The 25223-nt window shown below is 42.1% G+C and overlaps 2 protein-coding genes across 2 annotated transcripts in view; one reads left to right on the top strand and one right to left on the bottom strand.

The window, feature by feature from the left end:
- Positions 1-25223, bottom strand: part of LOC311051243 (NACHT, LRR and PYD domains-containing protein 3-like) — a 380092-nt gene that overhangs the window by 26203 nt on the left and 328666 nt on the right. The window lies entirely within an intron of this gene.
- The window catches only part of LOC311051251 (ATP synthase mitochondrial F1 complex assembly factor 1-like), a gene marked incomplete at its 5' end in the record, with an annotated part of 33829 nt that continues 27711 nt past the window's right edge, over positions 19106-25223 (top strand). The window contains 5 exons of the mRNA XM_084065735.1: positions 19106-19305; positions 19698-19797; positions 21993-22037; positions 22196-22258; positions 24833-24883. Coding sequence (XP_083921861.1) covers positions 19106-19305; positions 19698-19797; positions 21993-22037; positions 22196-22258; positions 24833-24883 — 459 coding nt within the window. The remainder of the gene's footprint in view (positions 19306-19697; positions 19798-21992; positions 22038-22195; positions 22259-24832; positions 24884-25223) is intronic.

Below are 25223 nucleotides of genomic sequence, written 5' to 3'. Positions count from 1 at the left end.
CCACATTGACATTGCTGCTGTTCATAATTAATAAATACACACACAGATATAATAGAATTATTATGAATATTAATAAGAATACTATTATTATTGTTTATTTCTTTTCTTTTCTTTTTAGACATTCCGAGTCCGGCCCGGCCCGATCAATTAGCATACGTTTTCGGCCCCAACCCGGCCGGGCTCGGGCAGAAATTGAGAACTCTACTATAGACTAGAAAAGTGTGTTCTTAGGAGCACAGGTCTCCGCCAGGCTGGGTTGCCTACCCTTAAACTTTGGAAGGCAGTCATAGCCAATTGGAATGGGATCCGAAACATCTTGATCACATGACCCCAGGGATAATTTGTAAGAATTTGTGTGAGTTTTTGACAGAATCTGTAAGAGTAGCAAAAAGTTTGTTTTGAAAAAAATGTAATCTGGCACAAACATGGTTTATAAGTTTTGTCATGATCCAAGATCAATGGGGGAAAAAGAGCCCCTGGGTGCCGCAGGTGCACCGTTGCACCAATCCGCAACAAACTTGGCACAAACACTGTTCAGGGGTCTGCCTTGACAATCACACCGGAGGCCACGTGTGACATCAGGGGTCCCCGGGGGCCCCAAGCACACCATTGCTCCAATCCTCACCAAACGTGCCACGAACACTGTTCATGGGTCTGCCATGACAATAGTCACACCAAAACACCCTAAAGTGCACATCTGGGGCACTACAGCAATATCACAGCAGTGTCTAACATTTCAAATAGCCATAACTCAGTGACCATTGCTATGATCAGCGCAATATAGGACTGGATTTGAAGGCCTGAAAATCTAGTGTTGAGAAATGTTTCTGGTCTCACAAGAGAAATGTTTTTTTGTAATGGTTTGAAATACAATTCTTCTTCTCAGAAGAATTATTATTACAAAAAATCTAAACTGGGTTGTAAATTCCCTCGTAAATGGCTATGTTATTCTCCAAAGATGGACCGTGCGTATTGCGAGCCCTGATTAAAGACTGGCAAGGACTGTCTGGCAAAATGAAGAAACACCAATCATCGCTCATCTAGCCGCATGTGTGGTATTTGACACCTGGAAAAATTACCGTACAGTGGATGCACAACTTGACCGCCAGTGCAAGCATCAGGTTAATTTTTGGACCCAAGTGTTAAAAAGAGTCACAGATGTCACTCTGACGTTAGCTTCTTGCAACCTTGCTATTAGAGGGCATTGTGAGAAAGTGGGTGAGCTCTAGTGGAAAAGTTTTGTCAGTAATGGAGTTTTTGGCTCGATATGATCCCATATTGCAAGAGTTGCTTTATAAAAAAAGCACAGTTAATTATTTAAGCGCAGAAGTTCAAAACAAATTAATTGCATTGTTGTCACAGAAAGTACGCAACCAGATTGTTTGTGAAACAATGTCCGAGGTTTATTCAGTTTATTCAGGTTTATTCAGTCATAGTGGACACTACTCAGGATTTAACTAAAGTCTTTGAGAATATCTCAGATCAATCTGCAGAAGGACTGGAAGGAAAAATACTTGAACCGATAGAGACTATAGGACTGTCACTTCAAATGTGCAGAGGTCAAGGATATGACGAAGCCAGTGTTATGAGTCGCATTTATTCAGGTGTGCAAAAATGCATAATTGATAGAGAGACGAATGCTGTATATATCCATTGCGCAGCACATGATTTGAATTTGGTGTTAAATGACGCTTGCCAGCCGATTTCCAAAATCAAAGAGTACTATGACATTATACAGAGACTCTAACAAATGATGGGTTGTAGTGATACATTTATGGTGTGAATGTATTTTAACAGTTACGTCATAGGCGGAGTTTCACATTAGTCCTGGGGGGGGCACATGCACGGGACTGCGCGCGCGTGCATGGGTCCCTCCCGCGCGCGCGCGATTTTTTCGGGTTTACCGTGGATAAAGTTACTTTTTTTGTTACTTTATTGCGGTTTTAGGGTTAGGGTTGTTAGGGTTATTTAATTATTTTGGGGGAGCCAGCCCCCCAAACTCCTGGAATGCATAGAAATCTATAAAAAATAAAAAATAAAAAAGAATATCCTCATCCGCCTATGAGTTACGTTTCATTGGTGTGCAGTGTGCCCAGTATAAGGCACAGTGTTATTTTCTAAGTGTTAGTATCTCCATTGTCAGCACATGGATGATACAGACACAAATGTGACTTTTGTATGCTTTCTAACGTGGCTGTTAAATACAACTGTCATTGATTGTTCACACAAAAGCCTCTGTCCTTCTATTGCCTAATAGAATACCTTAACCTGGGGGATATTTGGTTACAACAAACAGAATAAGACATGAGCTTGTAGATCTGCTATTTTTGAAAAATCTTGAAAATCTGTGTAAATCTTTAAATGTATATATATTTTTAAAGCAAACGTTTTTAACAACAACAAAAAAAACATAGCTTATAAAGCATGTGCACACCATGTGCACGCCAGTGCATCTGCGGGCGGGTGTGTGTTGCTCAAAAGAGGTGGCCATACGCCATACTGTAGCAGACCACTACACCCCTGAAAACAACCATAGAAAAACCTCTTTACCTAGAAAAACACCACTGTCCTAGATTGCCGTGTAGGTCACCAGTGTTATCAATTTTATCTGGGCAGCAACTGCAAGCCACTGAAGCCAGTGAAAGCAACAAGGAATAAGCCTAGCTACCTATATTGTGCCTGTCTGTCTATCTATCTATTATTTGTATAAAATAGACCATCACAAAGGTGACAAATAAAATGTCACTGCACATATCTGCTCGATGCTTGAGAGCTCAGTCTCAGTCAGTGAATGGTGGGAGGGGCTGTGTCAGCATGCTCTTTCACCACACACACACGCACACGCACGCACACACACACACACACACACACACACACACACACACACACACACACACACACACACACACACACACACACACACACACACACACACACACACACACACACACACACACACACGTTGCTTCTCTCTATAATGAACATGTTTGAACCACATAGCTACTGAGAGTGTGAGAGGAACCACAACAAGGTCACAGAAGTGGCGGGTGACAAACGTGTTGCTAGTCTTGCTACAGTACATGCTATGTCTGCTATTTTGGCACAAATCCATAGTAGGATGAATTATAAAAACTGTCTCCATTAACTGTCACAAATACAAAATAACGACTGGAACTCGAGTGTACTGTCTTTGGCAGTGCACAAAAATGCATGTATTCCGGAAGTTGATATGCTAAGAAATCAGCCCAAAATCAGCCCGCTTGTCTATATTGGGAAGTCTATATCGGTGAACAAATAGTTGCATTTCTCTTAATGGTATCTAGGACAACGGTTCTTAAACTGTGGTTCGTACTCCAGGGGGGTCCCTAAATGATTTTTGGGGGTCCCCAAACCGGGACCGGAGTGCAGTGGTTTAAAGTAACTAAGTGCATTTACTCAAGTACTGAACTTAAGTACAATTATTTGAAAACTTTAGTTACTAGTTGCTTTGCAGGTATAAATTATTATATTATAAAACATACATTAACCACTGCAGCCCTATTTTATAAATAGGCTATTGGAAAATAGCCGATCTACAAGCTCACAACGCATCGCAACGCGTTGTGAGCTTGTAGATCTGCTATTTTCAAACAATTTAGTACTTTTACTTTTGGTACTTTAAATATATTTTGATGCCAATACTTTTGTACTTTTACTCAAGTAACATTTTGAACACAGGCCTTTTACTAGTAACAGACACACAGAGTTTTTTTATATTGTGCTATTGCTACTTTTACGTAAGTAAAACATTTGAGTAGTAGCAGATAGCGATAGAAAGCTCACACTTTAACTCCCCATTGTGTGGGTTTAGTTTTTTTCATTCTGTGTACTCTGGGGTTGTACTGATGTCTTCGACATAATGGTAATGTTTCAGACAGAGAGAGAGGAATGTCACAGGTCATTGGAGTGCTCCTCCTCCATGAGGTCGCTAGCCTGGGATCCAGCCTGCTTCGCTGCGTTCGGCGGACTTTTTTTCTCTCTCCGCTTCTCAGTCTGGAATGCCTCCTATCTCCAGGAGGCGGGACACAGCAGCCAAGGTTCGAAACCTACCGTGGCTTCTGATTGGTCTAAAACAGTCTAAAACAGTGTGATCGTTGTGATTCGTCATTCGTTTGAACAACATCCAACCAGCAACGACGTTGCCTAACGTAACATATGTAGTTCCAGTGTAGTTCTGCAAAACGAGTCAATGGGGTGCATTCCAGACTGAGAAGCGAAGAGAGAAAAAAAAGTCCGCCGAACGTAGCGAAGCAGACTGGATCCCAGGCTATGAGGTCGCCTCCCACAAACACACCCCGTCCCCAAGGCGAACGTGTATTTCCTCCCCAATCTCAGTACCCTGCTTTCGCTCTACATTAGAAGAGTTGGGAACGGTGGGCACATACTAATCCTGCCCGAATACCCACTCTCAGAACCAGCCTCAGTGGCTTGCCTCGTTAATTACTAAACTCCCTCCAAATCCCTAAATCCATACCTCTAGGGTTTGACTCCTGCTGACGCCACTACTTTTTCAAATAACCGCAGATACATTTTTGCCGATAAAGTTACATTTTGGACCGCAACGGAGGGGCGTAGTCTCAAGCGAACTTGAGCCACGAGAAAAAACACCGAGCTCGCTGAAGCGTGCAAGTTGCCGTGCTGAACGTTGCGAAGTTCGCTTGAGCCTATTCAGACCCGAGTTATGTACCGATAGGCACAGAATCGTAAATGATCACCCCCCCCAGGCAATGCCAGCGCCGATTATTTTGCATGACTAGGAGCGAAGCGTGTCTACCCCGCCCCCCCGCTACTGAGATCGGAGAGGAAACACACGTTCGCGTCCCCGAGTTAAGCCTGATTTACACTTTGTCGCATGACGGTGTCACACGTCAAAAATAGCAGATCTATAAGCTCACAACGCGTTGCAGATGCAAAGTTTTGTGAGTTTGTAGATCTGCTACTTTTTTACACGTGTATTGGAATTTATATTTTATTATTTCATGGATTGACTCATGTTAAACCCTTTGTCAAACATTAACAAATACATTCTGTACATACTAGAATAAATCTTGTATTATCTACATTGACAGTCAGTCATCATAACTGCAAGTAGTAAACAAAACAGTAGTGTGAATCAATTTAAAAATAATTGTTTCACATACATGAGCTATTATTACATGATAATTCATATGGACACAGCATAGACACAGCCTCAACAACTTGAACCTGAAGTTATACAAAGGCAAGCACTCTGTGATCAGATATTAACATTATGATTTTCACGTCTCCGTACTTCTGTGTTGCTTTCACTAGCTTGAAGTTCTGCCAAGATCCAATAATAACACTGGCGACCTCCAAGGCAATCTAGGACAGTGGTGGACAGAGGTTTTTCTATGGTTGTTTTCAGTTGCTTGTTTTAGAAGAGAATGCACTTAAGACTTCTGGTGATTAGTAGCTTCCTTGCCTATACCTATGTTGAATGCACTTACTGTAAGTCGCTTTGGATAAAAGCGTCTGCTAAATGACTGTAATGTAATGTAATGTAACATTACATAAACGTTGGTATTATAAGTCCTCCTGTTTGCATGTCAATCATGGTATTGATGGTGTTTTCACTGTAGTTAAAGTACTTTAACCACTGAAGCCCTATTATTAATATTATGTACATTGAATTTACATAAGACATTTCTTAGCCTTTTTTTTTTTTTTTCTTAGATTTCTTAGCATATCAACTACCAGAATAAGTGATTTTTGTGCACTCCCAAAGACAATCTGGTTCCAGTTGTTAGTTTGTATTTGTGACAGTTAATGGAGACAGTTTGGGGAGACTTATAACCTATTTTATACTTCATCCTACTATGGATTTGTGCCAAAATAGCAGACATAGCATGTTGTAAGACGTTTGTCACCCGCCACTTCTGTGACCTTGTTGTGGTTCCTCCCACACTCAGTGGCTAGATGGTTCACACATGTTTATTATAGAGAGGAGCAACGTGTGTGTGTGTGTGTGTGTGTGTGTGTGTGTGTGTGTGTGTGTGTGTGTGTGTGTGTGTGTGTGTGTGTGTGTGTGTGTGTGTGTGTGTGTGTGTGAGTGTGAGTGTGTGTGTGTGTGTGTGTGGTGAAAGAGCATGCTCTCAAGCATCAAGCAGACACGTGCCTGGCCTTCAACTTCCAAAGATTTTCACGTCTCCGTCCTTCCTTCTTGCTTTCACTGGCTTCGGTGGCTTGCAGTTGCTGCCCAGATCCAATTGATAACACTGGTGACCTACACGGCAATCTAGGACAGTGGTGTTTTTCTAGGCAAAGAGGTTTTTCTATGTTTGTTTTCAGGGATGTAGTGGTCTGCTACGTGTTGCTACGGTGTATGGCCACCTTTTTTGAGCAACACACACCCGCCTGCAGATGCACTGGCGTGCACGTGCGTGCCTGCGACTCGAGACTGCGTGCCTGCTATATCAGATCAAGCAGTTTGACTGTGAATTCCTGGGTGATTTGCATGCATACTACTGCTGTAGTAGCTAGTAGCCTAGCCCTGTAGCTCTCTTGTTGGTACTTAAAAAAACAATAGACAGCAGTTAATGACACACACACCTTAAAGTCCCATCTCTCCAAACAGTGACATGCACGCGTGTACACACACACAAACACACACACACACACACACACACACACACACACACACACACACACACACACACACACACACACACACACACACACACACACACACACACACACACACACACACACACACACACACACACACACCTGGACCTCAATTAATTGCATTGTCATTTTAGTTTTTCTACCTATAGACATGCTTTGTATTATCCTTTAAATAGGTTGCAAAGCCTAAAACGAAACAAAATAGTCAATTACTAATAAACTACGTATGCACCCATAAACCTAACTAAAATGTATCTATCATCAAACTAAACATGAATACTTTAGGCCTATTTCATAATGCTGGTTCCACTGCGCACTAATTACTGAATCAGGAATGCGACAAAAACAAGGAAATCTTCATGAAAATAAGTCCTTTTTTGGGTGACCTCCTTTGCCCAGCTATACAATCAGTAGGCCTACTACAATACTGGTTGTCATGGATTCTAAAATGTGGAAAATAATAATATAGGTCAACAATGGAAACACAAACACAAAAAAAAACACATTCCCATGTGAATGAACATAAAACATGTTATGTCCTAGTCTTTTCTGTTTCTCCTTCTGTCTTGAATGGTTGCTGACTGCATTAAGTGGTGTTAAGGGCTGGGTTGAACCGAGAAAGAATTATGACAGATCAACAATAAAAATGCGTTGACAAGCTGCTGAGTGTAAATCAGGACACATGATCAAACTGGTTTTGACACTGCATTCCTTTCAGTCCTGCCATGGCCTTCGTTATCACTCATCATCTACGTGCCAGTTTCGACTCTCAAGTTAATCTTTCTATTGTTCCATTCACACGCCATACAACACACCTACAAATGGAATCACAGTCATGTTCTCATCAACATAAAATGCCTGCTCACCGCAGTGGAAAACAACTATTAAAGCTACCTTGACAAACAAAAACAAAAAAATGTGTTATTGTTACGGGTCCCAGGGCAGTATTCTTATTCAATACTTTAAATACCTTAATTGACCCTTAATGTTAAATAATACTCTTTAGCTGTAAAGTATATTTTCCACAACATATGACTGTCTTGAAACACTGTTTACAATTGCAGTTTTAAGGTGCACTGTCCCTTTAAACTACTGGCTACCAAAAGTGACATTAAACATTTGTGCTGCTCACAGGCACTGAAATGTAGGTCTGGAATGCTTGTGTTCCACAATATTGCGAAAATATATGTATAGGAAATCCTGGAAAAGAAGCGCTGTGATTGGCCAGTAGTCCCTTTGAGTGGCAGTTGGGGCAAACGCTCACCCCAAAACAGGATTTACGATTCTGTGCCTATCATTACGTAACTCGGACGGCGCTGAATCGGCTCGAGCGAACTTCACAGCATTCAGCACGGTGACTTGCTCGCTTTAGCTCCCTCGCCGGTGCCTCTCGTGGCTCAAGTTCGCTTGAGACAGTGCCTCCGTCACGGTTCAGAACTATAATTGTCGGAAAAAGAGTGCCGGCAGGGGGATTCGATCACGGGGGGTTGGGATCGGCACTACCCAGCCCCTGGTGGACTGTAAGAGCGCTTCATTATCTGACCATTCACAGAGCTCCCGGCTTCAATTGCTGCAAATGAAAACCACGCCCTTAATTTTCCAGCCACTAAAAAGAAAATCCCTTCATTTTCCCTTTCCCCTTTCCTTCCGCATTTTCTTGCCAATGAAATCTTCCCCTTGGCTCTTTTACCTGTTGGCCAATGAAAACCCGATCTTACCCCTTTTCCCATTTTCTTTTCACCCAATCTGCACACGGCGCTACGGGCTGCGGCGCAGTGTAAACATCACGTTTACACTGCTTCGCCTGGTGTTTGCACTTTCTCCATTTACAGTTCGTACATCTACATAAACTTTCAGATTTCAAATATAAAGTTGAATAAATCCACAGATGTTACAATTTTGTACGGGCCCTCAACAGTACCAGTATATTCTGTATTGTTCAATAAAAAGCCTTTTAATCCAATCGGCGGCCATTTTCTCACTGAGTTATAATGTATCAAAGTGCAATACACCTTCCAACCGAAGCATAGGGATACAATTTAGAGAAAATAGTCACCGATCCGATTAAAATGCTAAATAATACGGAAGATACGGATACTTATGTAGGGGTACCTGAGTAGAATTGTAACATCCGTGGCCATGAGGTAAGTACTTTATATTTGAAATCTGAAAGTTTATGTAGATGTATGGGCCGTAAATGGAGAAAGTGCAAACACCAGGTTGAAGTTCATCCATGACTGTATCATTTCCACCACTGTGAATTAAGCGTCACAACTGATGTATTTAATTACTAACACCTGTGAAGCTTGATCCAGTGCGCGTGATCCAATGCTTTGTTTATTTATCTTTTTTTTTCTTGACGGACTAATAACGTCCTATGTGGGCTGGCAGCAGACAATGAAAATGATGGTGAGTCCGAGTTGTATTCTGGCCTTGCAGATCTGCTATGTTCAGTGTGCAACACCGCCATGTGACAAAGTACAAATCAGGCTTTTGTCTGCCTTGGCGTCTGTCGTCTGTCTGATTTATGGCTCATTTAAGTAACCAATCTTCAAGTTCACAACATGTTAGATCGCGATGCATTGTGAGCATCAGTAAGCTTGTATGAAATGGCTATTCAGTGCGCAAAACCAGCGTGCAATTAGGTATAAACCAGGCAGCAAGCCAGCGGTAGCAGCAACTTTTCTCTGCTGCCTACACATCATCATGGGCAGTCACCGTCAGTGCAGCACCACATTGACAGTGCTGCTGTTCATAATTAATAAATACACACACAGACAGAATAGAATTATTATGAATATTAATAAGAATACTATTATTATTGTTTATTTCTTTTCTTTGCTTTTTAGACATTCCGAGCCCAGCCCGGCCTGATCAATTAGCATACGTTTTCGGCCCCAACCCGGCCGGGCTCGGGCAGAAATTGAGAACTCTACTATAGACTAGAAAAGTGTGTTCTTAGGAGCACAGGTCTCCGCCAGGCTGGGTTGCCTACCCTTAAACTTTGGAAGGCAGTCATAGCCAATTGGAATGGGATCCGAAACATCTTGATCACATGACCCCAGGGATAATTTGTAAGAATTTGTGTGAGTTTTTGACAGAATCTGTAAGAGTGGCAAAACGTTTGTTTTGAAGAAAATGTAATCTGGCACAAACATGGTTTATAAGTTTTGTCATGATCCAAGGAATCAATGGGGAAAAAAGAGCCCCTGGGTGCCGCAGGTGCACCGTTGCACCAATCCGCAACAAACTTGGCACAAACACTGTTCAGGGGTCTGCCTTGACAATCACACCGGAGGCCACGTGTGACATCAGGGGTCCCCGGGGGCCCCAAGCACACCGTTGCTCCAATCCTCACCAAACGTGCCACGAACACTGTTCATGGGTCTGCCATAGTCTGGGAGGCATCGCCTCGGAGTTTGGACAGCAGGGGCGCGGCCACTGCGTTGTGATTCAAATCAACAGCCTAAGAAGAAAAGGGGGCGGTATCCACATGCAGTGGGTGTTGCATCTAAATAGGATCGACGGGAAGCAATTTCCCCTTGAGAAATTGCGGCCGCCATCGTTGTGTACTGCTGTTTGCCTCTCGTCGGACTTTTTAGACGAGTTGCACAGCTCTCAGACCGGTAAGAGGCGTGTCCGCTCAGATTCAGAGCGTAAGTTACATCCCGCCCACAAATACCAGGGCTCTGGCCCAGAAGTTCCTCGCCAGAGCTGGCGAAAACTTCTGGGAACTCAGATTAGGGTCTGCCATGACAATAGTCACACCAAAACACCCTAAAGTGCACATCTGGGGCACTACAGCAATATCACAGCAGTGTCTAACATTTCAAATGGCCATAACTCAGTGACCATTGCAATGATCAGCGCAATATAGGACTGGATTTGAAGGCCTGAAAATCTAATGTTGAGAAATGTTTCTGGTCTCACAAGATAAATGTTTTTTTTTTAATGGTTTGAAATACAATTCTTCTTCTCAGAAGAATTATTATTACAAAAAAACTAAACTGGGTTGTAAATTCCCTCGTAAATGGCTATGTTATTCTCCAAAGATGGACCGTGCGTATTGCGAGCCCTGTTGGCTTTTCGCCGATAGGAGGTGCCCATCCCACCACCTCTCCTGGACTGTCGGGATTAAAGACTGGCAAGGACTGTCTGGCAAAATAAAGAAACACCAATCATCGCTCATCTAGCCGCATGTGTGGTATTTGACACCTGGAAAAATTACCGTACAGTGGATGCACAACTTGACCGCCAGTGCAAGCATCAGGTTAATTGTTGGACCCAAGTGTTAAAAAGAGTCACAGATGTCACTCTGACGTTAGCTTCTTGCAACCTTGCTATTAGAGGGCATTGTGAGAAAGTGGGTGAGCTCTAGTGGAAAAGTTTTGTCAGTAATAGAGTTGTTGGCTCGATATGATCCCATATTGCAAGAGTTGCTTTATAAAAAAAGCACAGTTAATTATTTAAGCCCGGAAGTTCGAAACAAATTAATTGCATTATTGTCACAGAAAGTACGCAACCAGATTGTTTATGAAACAATGTCCGAGGTTTATTCAGTTTATTCAGGTTTAATCAGTCATAGTGGACACTACTCAGGATTTAACTAAAGTCAACTCAACTCAGTCAGGTTTTCAGATACATCACAGTTCGCAAAGATAAAAAGGATAACGCCATCAGGGTTGACGTCAATGAGATTTTTCTGCGATTTGAGAATAATCCTTGAACCGATAGAGACTATAGGACTGTCACTTCAAATGTGCAGAGGCCAAGGATATGACGAAGCCAGTGTTATGAGTCGCATTTATTCAGGTGTGCAAAAATGCATAATTGATAGAGAGCCGAATGCTGTATATGTCGATTGCACAGCACATCATTTGAATTTGGTGTTAAATGACGCTTGCCAGTCGATTTCCAAAATCAAAGAGTACTATGACATTATACAGACACTCTAACAAATGATGGGTTGTAGTGATACATTTATATTTCATTGTATTTTAAGCTGAACTGATGACGCACAGGCCGTGGTCAGCAGTTAGTGCTATATTCTCAAGTGCCTCAACTCTTGTCTTTATTCATTTTAACTGAGAGCAGTGTTTTTATGGTGTGAATGTATTTTAACAGTTACGTTTCATTTGTGTGCAGTGTGCCCAGTATAAGGCACAGTGTTATTTCCTAAGTGATAGTATCTCCATTGTCAGCTCATGGATGATACAGACACAAACGTGACTTTCTAACATGGCTGTTAAATACAACTGTCATTGATTGTTCACATAAAAGCCTCTGTCCTTCTATTGCCTAATAGAATACCTTAACGTTTTTGTGAAAAAAAACGTTCAGAACCCAACATATCATGATTTGAAGATTTGCTGCTCCATTCACTTCTTGTTTAACTTATTACTTAAAAAAGCTTGGCTCCTGTGTACTTTGTATTTTTGGCCCAGACATGTTATTTTCAAAGGCAGATAATTAATGTCAACTAGGTCAAGGAATCGATCTATATTTATTTTTCTATACATTTTAAAACAAACGTTTTTTAACAACAACAAAAAAACATAGCTTATAAAGCATGTGCATGCCACGTGCACGCCAGTGCATCTGCGGGCGGGTGTGTGATGCTCAAAAGACCACTACACCCCTGAAAACAACCATAGAAAAACCTCTTTGCCTAGAAAAACACCACTGTCCTAGATTGCCTTGTAGGTCGCCAGTGTTATCAATTGGATCTGGGCAGCAACTGCAAGCCAGTGAAAGCAACAAGGAAGGACGGAGACGTGAAAATCTTTGGAAGTTGAAGACCAGGCGCCCACCTGCCTGCCTGCCTATATTGTGCCTGTCTGTCTATGTACAGTATCTATTATTTGTATAAAATAGACCATCACAAAGGTGACAAATAAAATGTCACTGCATGTGTCTGCTTGATGCTTGAGAGCTCAGTCTCAGTCAGTGAATGGTGGGAGGGGCTGTGTCAGCATGCTCTTTCACCACACACACACACACGCACGCACGCACACACACACACACACACACACACACACACACACACACACACACACACACACACACACACACACACACACACACACACACACACACACACACACACACACACACACACACACACACACACACACACACACACACGTTGCTCCTCTCTATAATTAACATGTTTGAACCATCTACAAATAGTTGCATTTCTCTTAATGGCATCTAGGACAACGGTTCTCAAACTGTGGTTCGTACCCCAGGGGGGTCCCTAAATGATTTTTGGGGGTCCCCAAACCGGGAACGGAGCGCAGTGGTGTAAAGTACATTTACTCAAGTACTGAACTTAAGTACAATTATTTTTAGTATTGCTACTTTTACTTAAGTAAGACATTTGAGTAGTAGCAGATAGCGATAGAAAGCTAACCCTTTAACTCCCCATTGTGTGGGTTTAGTCTTTTTCAATCTGTGTACTCTGGGGTTGTACAGATGTCTTGGACATAATGGTAATGTTTCATGTTGGGTTCACTTTACGTCAAATATCAAGTATCGAAAAAAATCAAAATGATAATAAAAACCTAATTTAGGCTATTATCTGCTGTTAATCACAGCTGATGGCTTAGTTGTGACCTGAAGACAACACAAGGGTTACATGAGGTGAGAACGGTGCAAATAAGCAGTTTAGAATGTTTGTTTAGAATGTTGTTAGACAACTTGCAGCCTCCGATGTGTCAAACAATGGAATAGTCGCGCGTGCGTGATTGCGCGCACGTGTGTGTGTGTGTGTGTGTGTGTGTGTGTGTGTGTGTGTGTGTGTGTGTGTGTGTGTGTGTGTGTGTGTGTGTGTGTGTGTGTGTGTGTGTGTGTGCGCGTGTGTGTGTGTGTGTGTGTGTGTGAGAGTGAGAGAGACACACAGAGAATGAGGGAGAGAGAGAGAGAGACAGACAGACAGAGAGAAAGAGAGAGAGAGAGAGAGAGAGAGAGAGAGAGAGAGAGAGAGAGAGAAATGTCATCAGGTCATTTGAGTGCTTCTCTTCCATGAGGTCACCTCCCACAAACACACCCCGTCCTCGAGTTAAGCCTGATTTACACTTTGTCGCATGACGGTGTCACACATCGAAAATAGCAGATCTATAAGCTCACAACCCGTCATAGATGCAATGTGTTGTGAGTTTGTAGAGACAGAGCATAAATTAGACTTTAAGATTTCCGTATTGGAATTGATCTTTTATTATTGCATGGACTGACTCATGTTAGAACCCTTTGTCAAACATTGCTTTACATTTACATTACATTTACACATGCATTCTACATACTAGAATAAATGTTATACAAAGTTTTTTTATTATCTACATTGACAGTCAGTCTAGCCTGGTAAACCCCTCCCTCCGGAAATGTCATTTGTATTTGATTTCAGTGGTGAGTCTGGCATGAGGGCCTGTGTGGCTTTTTGGCTGTGGCCGGGATTAGTACCGTTGACTGACAACCCCTTCAGCCAATCAGCAGTTCGTTCCGCTTCAGCCAATCAGCAGTTCGTTCCACCACCACCAGAGCAACGTGACGCAAGGGGACTTTTGAAAGGGCCATGCCGAAAATAGGTTGCTTTATTCGGATACATGCGTGTCACTGCCTGCCCCTGCCGGTTCTCTGAATTAAAAAATAATTATTGTCATGATTAATTGACCACATAGATGAAGTTAAACAACTAAATGCTATCCGAAAAATATCTTGAAAGTAAATTCCGTGCCACAAAAAAAGATTTGAGAGCGTTTTGAAGTTTTAAAACAGAGAATAAAACAGCGGACAAAGTTTCAAAAGTTTCAATGGCCGCCGTTCCATTTCAGGACGCTGAATGGCTAGTCCATTTTAGCATGGGACCAGACGAATCTGCGAGTGCAAAAAAAAAATGCACTCTGCGATTTGGGTCTGGCACCGCTCCATAGAGAATCCATTTCCTCTCCCAGAAGATGTGGGGCACCAATCAGGGCCCAGTATTCGAATATGGGCGACTGTAATTGGTAGTTGGTTGTAGGCCTAACCAATTGCGTCGAGGGCTATTGTTTTGATCCCGCCCCTTGGGAAACAAAACGTCCTCATGGAAGCACCAGACTCATATCCACGCAGTGATATAGTCTAGCTACGGCTAAGTCCATTTTGTGGACGATGCAGAAACGCCCAGATAAGCTTTCAGGCCAGACCCAATTCCTGAAATCAAATGCAAATGAGATTTCCGTAAGGGGGGGTTTACCAGGCTACAGTCAGTCATCATAACTGGAAAATAGTAAACAGAACAGTAGTGTGACATCAATTTAAAAACTAATTGTTTCACATAAATGAGCTATTATTAGAGGATAATTCTTGTGGTAAAAGCGTAGACACAGCCTCATCAACTTGAACCTGATGTTATACAAAGGTGAGCACTCTTTGAGCAGATATTAACATTACATAAACGCTGTATGATAAGGCCTCCTTTTTGCATGTCAATCATTGCGACCGTAGGTCGCACTTACTACAGAAAGCTGCTCCAGGTGTCCGTCCGTCACTCCGTCACTCCGTCACACACGTCACACTTTTGCCCTGCTCATATCTCCGCACCCATTGCCCCGATCCATGCCACATTTTGCACACACACTCCTTACCTGCCAAACTACACCCTCCAAGGACCCCCGGAGCTCCAGGGACCCCCAGCTGCCTCGGGGACCCCCAAGTGTAAAAAATGAGCACATGTGGACAAATTACAAAATGACCACCCCAACGGGGCTGCTCACGGGGCATTCCCGGGGACCACCCACTCCTGGTGCTCCAGAACGGATGCAAAAGTGGTGGCGCCCCCAGTGGAGGACCCCCTGCCACTGCAGCTCACATAAAATGCCGTAACTCGGGGGCTTGCCCCCCACAAACAATCCCTCCTTTCCCCTATAAACACACTCTCTCTCCCACACCACACACACACACACCAACAGCTCTTGCCTGCACACCTATCCATTGCCCACACAACTAGGAACCAATCGCCGTTACAGCCCTCTTCTGTATACATGTGACCTACGGTCGCTTATCTCCCGATTAGGGAGTCTTACTGGTGGTATCGTGTGTGTGTGTGTGTGTGTGTGTGTGTGTGTGTGTGCGTGCGTGTGTGCGTGCGTGCGTGCGTGCGTGCGTGTGTGCGTGCGTGTGCATGCATGCGTGCGTTTGTAGTGAAAGAGCAGTGAAAGAGCATGCTGACACAGCCCCTCCCACCACCCACTGACTGAGACTGAGCTCTCAAGCATCGAGCAGACACGTGCAGTGACATTTCATTTGTCACCTTTGTGATGGTCACCTTTTTTGAGCAACACACACTGGCGTGCACGTGCATGCCTGCGACTCGAGACTGCGTGCCTGATATATCAGATCAAGCAGTGTGACTGTGAATGCCTGGGTGCTTTGCACACATACTAGCTAGTAGCCAAGCCCTGCAGCTCTCTTGTTGGTACTAGAAAAAAACAATAGACAGCAGTTAATGACACACACACCTCAAAGTGCCGTCTCTCCAAACAGTGACGTGTCAGTCCCATGTGAATGAACATAACAAATGTTATTTCCTAGTCTTTTCTGTATCTCCTTCCGTCTAGAAGGGTTGTTGTCGCTGTCTGCTTTAAGTGGTATAACTGGGCTGTCTTGTACTTTAAAACCGAGAAAGAATTATGACAGATCAACAATAAAAACACATTGACAGGCTGCTGACTGTAAATCAGGACACATGATCAAACTGGTTGTGACACTGCATTCCTTGAAGTCCTGCCATGGCCTTCATTATCTAATCACTCGTCATCTACGTGTCAGTTTCGACTCTCAAGTTTCCATTCAGACGCCATGATACAACACACCTACGCATGGAATCACAGTCATGTTCCTCCCTATGGAACTCACTCCCAGCAGTTCCTCCCTATGGAACTCACTAACCCATTAAGACCTGAGACACATTCTCAAAATACTTTGTCCCCAGAAGCAAAGTTTTGAGTTAAAAACGTTTGCTTTAAAAATATATATTAATATATTCAAAGAGTTACACCATTTTTCAAAAATAGCAGATCTACAAGCTCATATCTTCCTCTGTTTGTTGTAACCAAATATCCCCACATAGGTTAATGTATTAGGCAATAGAAGGACAGAGGCTTTTGTGTGAACAATCAATGACAGTTGTATTTAACAACAAGTTAGAAAACATACAAAAGTCACGTTTGTGTCTGTACCATCCATAAGCTTCTGGAACAATCTCCCATTACACATAAAGTCCAGCTCCACCATTGAACATTTTAGATTCACCTTCTTTTCTATTGGCTTTAGCTCAGTCTGAAGGCAAATAACTCATTGTCTGTTTTGACCACTGAATGTAATTAAAAGCAGTACTATGTAACTTTCCTCTTCTACCCCGGATTTGAACCCGGTTTCCTGTGCAAGTGCTGGCATTTTTACTATTGAGCTAATAGAGCCAGCCTGCTTGCTCGGGGGATAAATTGAATCTTGAACATTAGGTAAAAACTTTGTGTCAGGTCCTGTGTCTAGGTGAGACATGACCTTTGACACGATATACATGTCTCAATAGAAGAGCAGAGAGAAAAAATACAACCACCCCAATTGTATGAGTTATTGTATTAACATACTCTACCATAACGATTGGACAAAATTACATTTTATTCATAAAAAAAAGTTACATAGTGAGGCTTTAGCTCTTGTTTTTAGACTGTATTGCTGTGTATGTTTATTTTAACTATGCTTTATTTTAGGAGGTCTATGTGATGTTATTTTGGATGGAAAGCACTTTGGGTCAGCTTCAGTTGTTTTTTAAATGTGCCATACAAATAAAGGTGACTTGACTTCTATCCCGGTCTCAATTTGTTGAGGTCCAGACACGAAAAGCAAGAGCACCTCTGAACCAGTCACACCACTGGACCGCTGGTCAAGTCAACCAACCACACATCAACTGTTGATACACAGAATAATTTACCTTTAGGATTTAGGACTTGTCACTGTCATGTTAGAGTACACTGAATCATAATACTCCACACTGTTGGACTGAAACCTTGTATCTGCTTGTTTCATCTCTTGTTTTTTCTTATTCTTTTTTATAAATGAATGTTCTATTTTATACTAGGTGGCACTCGGTGCCGCGCTATGAGCTTGTATATCTGCTATTTTTGAATAGCCAAGAAATCTAAAATCACACAGATGCGTTCCCGGTCTTAAAGGGTTAATTAAAATGCTACGGTGCCTCATCATCAAAAATGTTGTTGCTATGCAACAAAAATGTGGAATGCCCTACCAAAAGGAGTAAAGGAGTGTAAAACCCTACTCACTTTTAAAACCTTCGGGAGGCTATAATTCAACTGGCCCCTGTTAAAGTATTAACCTACCCCCCCCCTCGAACTGTTTAATGTACTTTTTTTTTTGTTTTTCATACCAGTAACTTGTAAGCTGATTGTATGTTGTTCTGCATAGTAGTATATCTGTCTGTTTTCTTAAATGTCATCATGATTTGAGTGCGTGGGGATCTCATTTGAAACAAGCCGTTGTGCTTTTATGGGCGATCCAGTTTAGAGGACCTTGTATTGTTAACAGTACTTTCATGTACTTTTCCCATGTCTTTCTAAATAAAGTACTTCAATCAATCAATCAATCCTCATCATCGTCTTGGGTCATCTCTCTAATTAATTAACGACACACACAGGTTAAGGCGCAGCTATTGAAGTTATTGAAGTACATCACATGGATAGAGGTGAGTCACTATAACGCCTCATCCATGTGTGAGGACTTGTTAGCCAAGGTCAGAAGCGACTCGTCTTTGGCAGCAATTAACAAACAATCCACGCAAAATCGCAGCCTTGAATATGTTGACCTGCTACACAAACATAGCAGATCTACAAGCTCACAACGCTTTGCGAAGCGTTGTGAGCTTGTAGATTGGCTATTTTCAAACATTTTAGTACTTTTATTTTTGGTACTTTAAGTACATTTTGATGCCAATACTTTTGTACTTTTACTCAAGTACATTTTTTATTCTGGACTTTTACTTGTAACAAAGTATTTCTATATTGCAGTATTGGTACTTTTACTTGAGTACTTAGAATTTGAGTACTTTTTCTACCACTGAGTATTAGTATTCTTATTGTTATTGTTATTGTTATTCTTATTACTATTACTATTATTATTATCATGATCATGATCATGATCATTATTCTTATTCTAATTATTATTATTATTATTAGTAGTAGTAGTAGTACCAGTAGTATTATTATTTGTATTATTACTATTATTATTAGCATTATTAATATGATTATAGATCATATTTGAGGTAACACGGGTAGAGTTACACATGTGTGCCTGTTGTCCTCCTCCCCGGAATGAATAAACTGTGAACACGTTCCTAGTCGGTCCATTGATGAGTAGTGAAGACAAGATGGCGGCGGCCGTGGTGCAGATGTCCTGCTGGTATCGGGGGATGTTAGCGGTCAGAAGATCAGGCATCGCTTCTCCTCTCATCCCGGGTCTGGTTCAGACTCACTACAGAACCTTCTGCGTCCACAAGCTGCGTCCAGAGACTCTGGAGGACAATCCTTATTACAGCAAATACCAGGACAAGATCCACAGGCTAAGGAGGTACGAGGCTAACATGCTAACATGCTAACATGGTTATAATAACATGGCTGAACCACACAGTGACAGCACAGCGCTTTTCAAATGCACTAAACTAGTTTTATTATGATTCAGTACTGTCTGTGTGTAAATGTTTACAGAGTGTTTGATTAAATAGATAATTAGACGTTATGTTCGGTTAAACATTTAGACCTTCAGTCCCTGCAATGTTCCAACTGTCCAGTAGATGTCGTTTCTCAACTGTGTGCACCATCCTGTCAGGATGAATCCTTGGATATGAATAAACATGAAAATATGCCACTATTCTCTACTGAGAAATGTAATAGAGAAGCATTTAACATAATTATAATCACCACCTGCTGGAAATCTCTAATTCCACCTATATTACTGTTTAGTGCCAAACCCCAGGAGTTCAAGGCACGACTGGAGAAACGCCATGAAGTGAAGAAGGAACCGCTTGAACACCCAGAGTTTGTCAGACTGATGGAACAGGAGGTATACTGCCTGTCTGTCCGTCTGTCTGTCTGTCTGTCTGTGTCTGTTAACCTGTCTGTCTGTGCTGTCTGTCTGTCTGTCAGGGGGCAGGATGCTACAACACTGTACAAAAACTGATTTAACATTAATGTTAATTCAACTGTCATATTGTCATCATAACTAGATCTTATGCTACATGTCAGCAAGACAGTACACCATCTATTGAAATCAATGTCTTTTATATAGTGCCAAATAAAAAGTTATAAACAAGTTATCTCAAGACGTTGTACATGTAGAGCAGAGCTACACAATACTCTACAGGCAACGGTTCTCAAGTTATGGGTCACGTCCCAAAGTGGGGTCGCGGGAAGGTGCCGTGGGGGATGCGCTTTGACAACTGTTTTTTAAATGTTCTAATACACAAAGCGGAGGGGTAGTGATGTGCGGGTCGGGTTTTTTCATGACCCGCCCCGCCACGGAACCCAACCCGCCTCAACCCGCCCCGCGAACCCATATATAAATCTATGGCTTGCGGGGCGGGTTGGTACCTATAATTCTGTAAAATCATGAAGGTTAGAAAATAATCTTCCAAGTTTACACCCCAAGTGTATTCAAACTGTTTTATTGTCAAGGCCACTTGACTCCTTGATTCATCCAACTCCAACCATAGACTGTAAAATATAGACTCCAACAGCACACACACACACACACACACACACACACACGCCCTTGCAGAGGCATTCAATAACTGATTTTACTGCTCATAAACTATGTACTAAATCCTAGTGACTGTATTTAGCAGGAATTATGTTCGGGTGGCTCTTAAAACAGCTGTTTGGGGTGTTTTTGTTACTCCGAGAGGGTAAAACGCATTATAGGGAAATTTGGTTGGTGTTCATTTTACTCTTGACTCCCGAGAGGGTACAAATGGAACCAAATGGACCCGTAAGCGTCCAGTTGTTTGGTGCTGGAGGGGCCCCTGTACATTTTATCAGTTGTATGTGCCAGTAAAGAAAATTAGTACTGGAATTGGCATTTTAGTCAACAAACTGGCTGCGCTCAATACAGACCGCGAGTGGAGACATTACCTTGTGGGCCCAGGGAGGTCCTGCTGCTCACAGACAGACAACGTGACCAGCACCAGTCTACTCTACAGCTGTCCGGCCACGAGAAAACACACGGTCGTTTAATCATAAGATGAATTTGAGAGCTGGATTAAGAAACTCTGGTGGTTCTTATGCCTCACTTCAGTTTACTAATGTGTGAACGGAAACACTCCAGTTGCTTGAATCGATATTTTAGCGCTTTAGTGCTCCGAGCTGGAATCAAACCCCATTCTCCAGACCAGACGGTAATCTGCGGCAAGATAACTATAGCTCACAACGTGAGGAGTGGGGTCGTGACCGAGTCTTTTTCGGCGGCGCAAAAATATGATTCATTGATTTAAGATAGATCAGCAGTAATCACTGCTTTAACTTCATGTTCTAATATTCATATATAAGGCCAACCATGATTTTATTTTAAGATTTTCTTTATTTCCACTTTGAAATTGCTCTATAAATGAAGTGTGGTGTTGTTAAAAAAAAACATTAGATGGGGTTGTGGCATAACAACGTTTGAGAACCCCTGCTCTACAGAGACCCAACATTCCCCCATGAGCAAACGCTTGGTGGGGGAAAATGTTTAGCAGGAAGAAACTGGAACAGAACCTGGTTCTGTGTGGAGGGGCGACCATCTGCCTCCACCTGTTGGGTTGAGAGACAGACAGACAGACACTCAGACAGGCAACTCTACAGCAATAACAACTTTAATAGTTAGTTCAGTACTCCATGGAGACCCTCCATCCACAACCAGGGGTCTGTGATCATACTCCATGGAAGCACAAAATAGCTCCACTTCTGTAGCATACACAGTATTACTACCTGACCAGACAGCATATCCATTTAAAAGTGTTTTTGTTCAATCATTTTTACTTGGGAAACAATAGAGTCCTTATGCATTAACCCATTAAAATCTGGGAATTTTAGATTTCTTTGGCTATTCAAAAATAGCAGATATACAAGCTCATAGCTTGTAGATCTGCAATCTTTCAATATATATTTTTTGAAGCAAACATTTGTAAAAAAAATCTCCAGGGACCCCCAGAAGCAAAGATTTGAGTTACAAATGTTCATGTGAATAAGATGTACATGTATTCTTTTTTTTTCTTTTTATAGTTGGAGAAGAGAGACCTACAGTCTACAGGCTTTACTAAAGACAAGGTAAAACATGAATGAATGAATGAATGGTGAATTCAACAAATCATGAAATCCAGAGGATATGATGATGATTGACAGTTGCAATAAGTGTTGCAACCTTACACAGTGTGTGTGATGTCAGAGCAAAATGGCCTCCATGTGATGAATTGTTTCCTGTTTAGACGCTGGGATCCATCCTGAACCTGGAAATGATTCACAACATGACAGCAGACCAGATCTCTGAGGTCAGTCTGAATATATGATATGTCCATGTTATATACATATTACTGTGTACTGTAACTTTATTATAGCATTCACAATAAGATCAGAGATCAGATTTCTGAGGTCAGTTTTATATTATATTATACCATATTATCCTTACATTATATTCCTATGCTGACATGACACTTATTACTGTATCTAATATTATACAATATCCTGATATATTATATTCATATTCTATCATTCACAACAAGCCCAGAGACCAGATCTCTGAGGTCAGTCTGATCATATTATATCCATATCTTACATCCATATTATATAATGGATATAAGATGTATGTCACCATAGCGTGGCACCGAGTGCCGTGCTATGAGCTTGTAGATCTGCTATTTTAGAAAAATCATGAAAATGTGTGCACATCTTGGAATATATATATATTTTTTAAGTGAACGTTTGTAAAATATTTAGTTCCAGGGACATCCAGAAGCAAAGATTTGAGTTACAAATGTGCACTCGGTGCCGCGCTATGAGCTTGTAGATCTGCTATATTTGAATAGCCCAAAGAAATCGAAAGTGACAGAGATGCGTTCCCTGGATTGAATGGGTTAAACATGCCCTGAAAATGTTCAGTGGTCAGATGGGTGGGCCATTTTCTACTGTTTTCGGTGACTGAATACACACATCGGGTCTAATCACTTGTAAAGATCACATTTAATAACAGTGTGGACAGTAGGTCTTAAAGAGCACATTTAATAAGTGTACACAGTGTCCTAGAGATCACATTTAATAACAGTGTGGACACTCAGTCCTATAGATCACATTTAAATTGGGATTTGCCTACCCATAAATAATACATCACATGGATGCACCTGGGACGTATCATCAGTGTTGTAGCCTGGGGTCATAGGGTGTTTCGGGTCTCGCAACAACATACACCCTCGCCCAGGTGACCCAGCCAGGGTTGATCAAGCCCCAACTTACATCCCAGGTAGCTACCCACGGTCAGTCCTATAGGGAAAGACAGGGCCACTCAGTCCGCTTCTCCGGAACTACTCTGCCTGAACTCGGGGGAGGCTCTGGCACGTGGAGGGACTAGGCTCTGTGGGTTGTCTCCTGGCCGGGCTCCTCCTTCGTCTCACCAGGTCCAGGACCTGAGCGCTGCGCCAGATCAGGTGCACCGCCCCGATCCAAACATTTCCTTCTGGCGTGATGGTTCCTTGGGTCGATACCACTAGATTGGGCCATCTAATGGTATTAGCTCCACTTGCGGTTTGCTGGAATGGCCCTCCTAAAGGGCTCACCGTGGGTTTGTTGGGCTTCTTCCTCACGGAAGACACAGCCTGGGGCGCTAACCCATACTGCTCCCGGTATGCCGTCTACATTCCGGCTGTCACCCGTCTCTCCGGTGGTCACCAAACTATTCCTGGTTGTCACGTAGTCTAATTCCTATGAGCCACTATAAATAAGTCACTAACTATAAAGAATACATCACATGGATGCACCTGGGACGTATCATCAGTGTTGTAGCCTGGGGTCATGGGGTGTTTCGGGTCTCGCAACCTACACCCTCGCCCAGGTGACCCAGCCAGGGTTGATCAAGCCCCAACGTACATCCCAGGTAGCTACCCACGGTCAGTCCTACGGGGAAAGACAGGGCCACTCAGTCCGCTTCTCCGGAACTACTCTGCCTGAACACGGGGAGGCTCTGCCTACAGTGTGAATACAGCCTAATATTCATACATAAGTGTATTTTCCTAGATTTAATCACTAAAGCCCTATTTTATACTTTCAAATGTTTTCAAAAAATAGTGGAAATATCCGATCTACAAGCCCACAGCGTGTGGCCATGTGATGTGATGTGGAGACACATTGCTCACTTTGTGTAGAAAGTGAACTGACAGTTATGTGTGTAGTCACATTGCCCTCTAGTGGCCACACTGACAATTAATGTATTTGTATAGAGCTTTCTAAACCAGGTTACAAGTGCTTTACAGAACAAGGTAAAGGAGAAGCATGATAATAAAACCAATGGGTAAAATCTAATTAAAACAAGGATTAACACATTTAACAGCTAATAAAAGAATATAACTGACAATTAAAAAAGACAAAACCACAAGAAAACCCTTAACTTAAAAGTATGTTTTCAGATTGATCATTCTGGAGGTGTTGTACAGTATCTGTTATTATACCAAACATCAGTTTTTTGATGGAATCACCATGATAAGCTCAATGACATACAGTATTCACAATGATGTTTAACTCATTCACTGCCAGAATTATTGCTGGCCACGTTTGCCCACTGCCAGATATTTTTCATTGAAAAAAAAAAGTACTCTGGAGCCGAGATACAGAAGTTTAAGTTTTAAGTTAATAAGGAAGTGGATGGGAGTCTAGATCTTCAAAAAATCATATCTCGTTGGTCTTTGGGTCAAATTGGAAAAAAAAATAAAAATATGTTTTTTACGTCAGTGGTAGGATTGGTAAACGGGAATAATTACGTTTATTACGTTAGTGGCAGTGAATGAGTTAATATGAATATGACATACTAATTAATACAAAAATATATAATATTTTGTTTTGTCTGTTGTCTCTTTTAGCTGTGGATGAAGTATTATTCAACTAAGAACACAATCAGTGCCGTCATACCGGTGAGTTTTACACTTGGAATGTTTCAGTACTGCTTCAGGCGGCAGTGGCTCAGGGGTAGAGTGGCCGGTTAGAGTGAACTGGAAACCGCAAGGTTCCCAGTTCGATCCCGGGCTGAGGGGACTCCCCCAGAGTTAGTGTTGAAGTGTCCTTGAGCAAGACATTGAACCCCTAATTGCTCCCGGGGGGTGGGGCAGGTTGGAGCCTTTCATGGTTTCCTCTGCCGTGTGTGTGAATGTAATATGTAAAGCGCTTTTAAAGCGCTATATAAATGTATGATTTTACCATTTACTAATCATAATAATCATCATACAATGTACGGTATGTGATATCACATCAGTA

This window comes from Gymnoscopelus microlampas, assembly GCF_963454915.1.
Source record: "Gymnoscopelus microlampas genome assembly, chromosome: 9".
NCBI lineage: Eukaryota > Metazoa > Chordata > Actinopteri > Myctophiformes > Myctophidae > Gymnoscopelus > Gymnoscopelus microlampas.
The sequence above is the reverse complement of the archived record's forward strand: the minus strand, read 5'-3'. Positions and strand labels throughout refer to the sequence as shown.